This window comes from Alligator sinensis, unplaced genomic scaffold, assembly GCF_000455745.1.
Source record: "Alligator sinensis unplaced genomic scaffold, ASM45574v1 scaffold342_1, whole genome shotgun sequence".
NCBI classification, from domain to species: Eukaryota; Metazoa; Chordata; order Crocodylia; family Alligatoridae; genus Alligator; species Alligator sinensis.
The window spans coordinates 1,822,534-1,829,009 of record NW_005842126.1 but is presented as its reverse complement, the minus strand read 5'-3'; the positions used below and the strand labels follow the sequence as shown (position 1 = coordinate 1,829,009).

The window sequence follows — 6,476 nt, the reverse complement described above, 5'->3', positions numbered from 1 at the left end:
GGGTTTTTTTGACCCCCAGATATCCAGGGGTTCAAACAACCTGTGCAAATAAAAAGTGGAGCAGCGCACACATGGGCAGTGATCCCTTGCAGTGTGCAGAACATCTGGATGTGTGGTATGTGGGTGCTACAGATATGCTTGCAGTGCCACATACCGCATGGCTGCACTCATCTGAACACGTTCGTTTTGTTTGTTAATTTTTTTATAGCTGTTTGCTTTTTTTTGTGCAGCACAGCATATTGTCAACCTAGCTAGACAAATAACCTAATGAGATTCCAATTTTTTTTTCATCAAACAAAAGAAGGAAAAAAACAATAACAGCTACCATTGATAAAGGTTTTGTAATACAAATTATACTGGTGAAGTACTATGAGTAACAAGATTTTTTTAAAAAGCATAATTCCAAAATAGACATCAGCATACAAAACTAAACTCTTTAAAAAATCCTTTTTATTGATTCATTACCATACAAAATTTATTCAAATTACATCCATTTGAAGTGGTAAGATCACAGCTAGAGAACAGGTCACCCTTTAATAAATCTATTTACAAAACCCACCATAAAAGCTTTTTTTTTTTTACATTATTTTACAGGTTTTTTAAACTAGCATACAATGCAAAGCTAAATTAGTTTAGTATTTTGCCCGCACACATTGGGACAAGTGTTTAATTTGTACAAAATGGTATAACAAAGACAGACAATATCCATTAGTCTTCATTTTATCTTCCCCCACAAAAGTGCCCCTTGTCTCACACAAAATCTTCATGCTCACAAAACTTTTACTTTCCTCTTACACAAGACTTAAACTTTAAATACTACAATTTTATTTACAGACCCACATCATTTAAAAAAACTCTTTAAAAAATTACAAACCAGCTAGAAAATATTCTGGCAGTGTTTACAAATTAATTCCTATTGTACAAAACTGCTAGACAACTAAAGTGTGAGTAGAGAACATATATCAACTTAAATATAACTGCAGAATGATCTATGCACACATTTGTACACATAAACACACACTTAACACTGTTTAACAGTTCTTAATGTGTTGCCCTTTATACATTGTTATATTCTAAGGCTCACTCAGTCATACAGTTTTAAGTACTGTAAGTTTTTGCCATTTCATATGTGAGCTTCTATAGCAGCAACTCAATGGTACCAGAAAACCTGCATACATAATATTCAAACTACAATATAAAATAGTACTAAATTTACTATATATGTCAGATAAACACAACAATAATGCAAACAGAAGATTATATGGGGCATTATCCAAACCAACACACATTAATTTAGCCCATAAAGTGGCAACATTTTACACAAAAATGGAAATTATTTAAGACTCATTAGAATTCTTTTCACTTTCAAAAGAAAAAAAATAAATATTGTTGCTATACTACTCTACCAAAGAGTTTCAAAAATAAAACAATTCAGCTGATGTGGTACTTACACTTATGTAGTTTTTACTTTGGAAAAAACATCAGTCCCATGTTGCTGGCAAGGAGAATTATAAAAGCTAGAAGCAGAGGAAGCTAACCCACTGAGATAAATATGGTATTACTGAACAAACAAAGCTTGGCATAAGTTGTTTTCCATAAAGGGAAAAACCCACAGTGCATCTCTAGTAGGCACTTAACACAAAGCCCCACTTAGTACCAGAAAAATTTATGTACCAGTTCTAGTGCACACTGGGGGCAGTAAAACTGAACTGTGCATCTTCGTTTTATTTTTTTAATAAGTAAAACACTTTCTCTCGCACACGCACACAAACACACACACATAAGCTTTTTAAAAAATATGTGGTTACTATGAGAAGTGGCAGAACATTATACTTTGCCCATATTTGAAATATACACTACATTTAAAGTGTATTTTTATTAAAAGCTTTTTAAGGACCTTAGTATCTGACCTCATATTGAAACACATACATTGCTCTCAAAACGCTCATTTTGAGCAATTTAAACATTCCTGCAGAGTTGAAGATACCCATTTCACACGCTTGCATTACTTTATATTTACGTTTACTGCAGGTACAATCCAGGTTGCGAGACTCAAAAGACATGCGTTCTCCACAGAAGGCACGGCCTGAAGTACTATTAAAAAATTGCTATTTATGACTAAACCAGTTCATTGAGCCCTCCTCCACAAGCCCACTTGACACTGTAAGCAGAAACTGAGTAAGTGGGGGAGAAGTCATTTATGCTACCTGCCTGCACACTGTGCCACTTGCTGACTCACGAGGTGCTGGAGCCTAGGGTCACACAGGTCTTTGCTGCAAGAGCCTGCAGTTGGTTGTACTAACCTAGGATGTATTTCATTAGACCGTCAGCATTGCTCAGAAGTCTGGTTTACTCCTCTGTAATGCTATCCTTGGGGGGCTAGGGAACAACTCTGAGTGACAGCAGGTGTTCTGGTGCCATTTTTAAAGAAAAATGCTTTATATTGAAGTTAACATAATCAACTGTATATAAACTCATCCACCAATGAGGGAAGCTTTTCAAAATCATAAGCATCAAAGAGATCACTGATGCCTTCTTCTTCCCCAAGGCTCAGCAGATAATCTTCCTGAAGCAGAGGAGGCAGCAAGTTCACAAATGGCCCTTCAAAGTTTGAGGGAATTTGGTCCTCTGTCTGCTGCAGAAGGTTGGTTGGAGAAGCCAGTGGAGAGAGGTTTGTCATATTCACTGAGTTGTCGCCTTGTCCTGAGTTACCAGAAGCCAAATCTATTAGATAAGAAAGTTAAAGATAGTGATAGTCTCATCTCTTATATAACAATTAAATACCAAAACAAAGGTTTTTCACCAAGTTACTTAAATGCATAGCAAAGAAGTGGTCTTCTTTCTCTGCTCACTTATATTCACCTGATTGTAGATTATAAATAGCATGTTGGAAAAAATACCCTTAGGTTTAGTGAATGGGGGGAACAGGACGGGGGTGATGACAGCAACATAAGCTTTCTTACGGATTTACTGTATCCTTGCCACAGAAAGCAGCATCTGTCAGCAATTACTTATACAGAAATGAAATTAAATGAAAGACACAGATTCTTCAATGGAACCCAGTATGCAAACCTATTATGAAAGTCTTAGCAGGGCACATAAACTGGCTTTGGGACTGTGTCCAAGTGAAGTATATTCAAGGCTTTCTAACTAAATATAAAGCGTCTTGAATGTCTGACTGGTTAACTGCAGATGACAAATAAGTAAATGTAGCATTTTGCTTCTGACTTTGAGAAAATATTTGTTTGCTGCCCACTGTTCTCTTTCAGAAAGTCATGGTCAAGTAGATACATTTTATCAAACAGATCAGCTATAAATATATAGCTTTATAAAATCTGCAAAGAGAAGATCTGATGTCATAAGTCAGGGGTGTCAAATTCATCTGGCCCTGTAGCTGGGACTGGGACTGACCTCCTATGCAGTGCTGGATCCTGGAGCCAGTATGTGCTACACACAGCACATGGGAGCAGGGCCAGCTCATGGGGTTGTTCCAGCAGCCCATGAGCCAGATTATATAGCTGCATTGGCTGAATGCAGCCTGTGGCCACAAGTTTGACACCCCTGTTATAAGTACAAGGCAAACAGGGGAAAAAGATACTTTTTAATACGCATCAGAAAGATATTGAAGAAAACTTGTACCTTAGCTTTCCAGTTCCTTGGCCAAAAAGGCACCCAAAAATACAATTGTACAGATGACTCCAGCCACATTTTCATACCACACTGAAGACTTTTGCGCATCATGTGGAGTATCTTACCTTTGGAAATGTTTTTTGAGATATTTCCATTGTGGTCCTGACTGTACATTTTCATTGGACTGAGGGCATCATTTTCCTCGGGACACAGATAAACCTCAATAGGTCCTTGGGTACTAGATAAGTGTATCAATGCACTCTGCTAATAGAAGAGATGTCAAATTTTAGGAAAGTTTGATAAAAACAAGCAATGGAATAGTAACATATCTGCCCAGGGGTGACAAAATACCAGGCAGAGATGGATGTTTTGGCTGCCGCTGTTTGAATTTGCTCTGATGCAACAAACAAAAATTATTTTTACATTCCACCTTTTTTTTTAAAGATATGAGGCTTGGTTGATACAACTCAGAAATGGGAAGACATCATGTTATACAACCTTCCCACTTCTTTGCAACACAAACCTAAGAAGTCCATCAATTTGTGTTATGTTATAAGCAGGTACACATAAAAGGGGACCAGACTCATTAATACTTTTTCACAACAGCTGTGATGACATTACACTGTAGAATTAATATACTTTTTCATATTTCTGCTTTAAAAATGGAGTAGCAAAAAGGGTTTTTCTAGCTTAAAAAGCTGGAATGCCTTAGCATCTGGTTTATGTGAAAAATTAATATAATTAACTGCATATGGAAAAAAATCACTGACAACATCTAATAAGGGATGTTTTTCTAAACCATAAACATAAAATAAATCATGTGGCTTTTTCTTCCCCAAAATGCTTGGTTTATGGGCCCCTCTGCCTCCTAAGGAAGCAAATGCTATGCTCTTAGAGCAGACCGATTCTGGAGAAGCTCCTTGTGGGATTGAAATTCCCTCCTTGTCTTGAAAAGTTAGCATTTTCTCTTTTTAGTACACAAGTTGAGGGAGAAAAAAAACTGTTTGTGAAAATATATCTGGATGGATACAAATCTAGTCTATTGCTCTTATGATGGAAAAAATAATCTTAACTCTCCAATAAAAAAACAAACAAACACTTTGCTTCAGGCTCATGGAAATCATCAAGGATGCATTATATTATTAGTAGATTCAAGGCACCAGTAGCACAGACACCTTTGCTCTTCTCTAAGTTATTTATTGTGCTCTTAGACAAATGGTTCCTCATATCCGGACATTTTTTTACCATAGTAAGTGTACAAAGGGCTAGCTCTTAATCTATTAGGCATCTAGGTACAATTCTACTCCAACCTGCTACGAAGTTAATGCAAAAAGTTGCTGGTTCCTCACTGCTTTTTCCAATTTAGGCTTAAAGCCAATATGAAGGTGCATTTCAAAAATAGATCCATTAATGGCTTTTCAGAGACTTAAGCATCATAGGACAGGATTGTACCTAGACACTGAAAGTGCATGTACCTAGCTACTAGGTGGAATAGGATCTGACCCATATTGTTGTGTAGTTCAAGACAAAAACAATTTATCAAGAAAACAGAAGGCTATAGAAACTGAAGCTAAGAATAGATTGAGAGGGGGTTAAGGAACAATATTGAAAAAAACAAGCAAACTAAAAGAAGGACAGTGCTATCTGGCAAGAGCAATATCAAGGGCAACTGAGGTGTACAACATGTGACTAATGTGTAGGAGGAGGAGAAGTGAGTGCAGACTGAAGCTGAAACAGGTCAGGTATGAAAAAATGAAAGAGTATCCTATGAACCTCAGTTTATCTGTTTGATATCGTCTTGTCATACTTCTAAAAATGAAATCAAAGGCTGTTGGGGGAAAACAAACAGGAAACAAAATAATGACGATGACAATATAGGGGGACAATATGGAGAGCTATCAATCAGAGAATGGCCTTAACTGTCTCAAACAGGCTAGCAAGGTTTATGCTTCTCAAACTGAGACTAGGATCAAAGGAGACCCTAAAACACTGAAGGATCTTAGGTTGAAAAATGTGATGGGGTTTAAGTGACTAGCTGCCATTGGAGAGAAATCTTTAAGGGAAAACCCAAGCACTATCTGTCACTCCCAACTCACAAATAGGGACATCTTGGCTCAGAGGAACTTACCAACACTGCTGAAGTTCAGGTATGAGTACCTAAACCTTTATTGTTTTACTCACTGCCTCTAGCTGCTGTGTACTGTTGGGTAAATGATAAAACAACACATTGTTCTGAAAACACTAGTTGAGTCTGGAGGTCTGGGGAGCAAAAGGGTTTCTACAGAGAAAGGCAACAAAGTCGATTAGTGGTATGGAGGGTCTTCCACATGAGGATAGACTAAAGAGGATAGGCCTAATCAGTTTAGAAAAGAGATGCTTGAGGGAGGACATGATAAGGCTTTATAAAAATACTAAATGGCAAAGAGAAAGTAAATAGGGATTTATTATTTACTGTCTCACAATACAAGAACTATGAAACATGAAACTAGCAGGTAGTACATTTAAAACTAACAACAGGAAGTTTTTTCACACCACATGTAATTAAAGTGTGGAACTCATTGCCACCAGATGCTGTGAAAGCTGACAGGTTGGGCATATTCTTGCAGGAAAGGGGCATCAGTAGCTACTGAGAATGGGAATCAGGGATATAGCTTCTGAATCAAAACTTCCTAAACCTTAAATGCTGCAAATGAGAGAAAAATCCCTAGTTCATACCCAGTTTACTCTCCCTTTCAGCATCCATTCTCTGCTACCATGTGATACAGGATACTGGGCAAGATGGACCTATTGCCTGACCCAGCAAATGGCAGTTCTTATGTTCTGTGCTCCACACACACTTGGGCCAT

General features: G+C 37.4%; 1 protein-coding gene across 1 annotated transcript in view; it reads right to left on the bottom strand.

The window, feature by feature from the left end:
• Positions 1-432: 432 nt before the first annotated feature.
• Positions 433-6,476, bottom strand: part of E2F3 (E2F transcription factor 3) — a 41,148-nt gene continuing 35,104 nt past the window's right edge. The window contains exons 7-8 of the mRNA XM_025205720.1: positions 3,756-3,894; positions 433-2,724 (exon numbers count right to left, since the gene is read on the bottom strand). Of these exons, the coding sequence (XP_025061505.1) occupies positions 2,459-2,724; positions 3,756-3,894 (405 nt within the window). The 3' untranslated portion in view covers positions 433-2,458. The remainder of the gene's footprint in view (positions 2,725-3,755; positions 3,895-6,476) is intronic.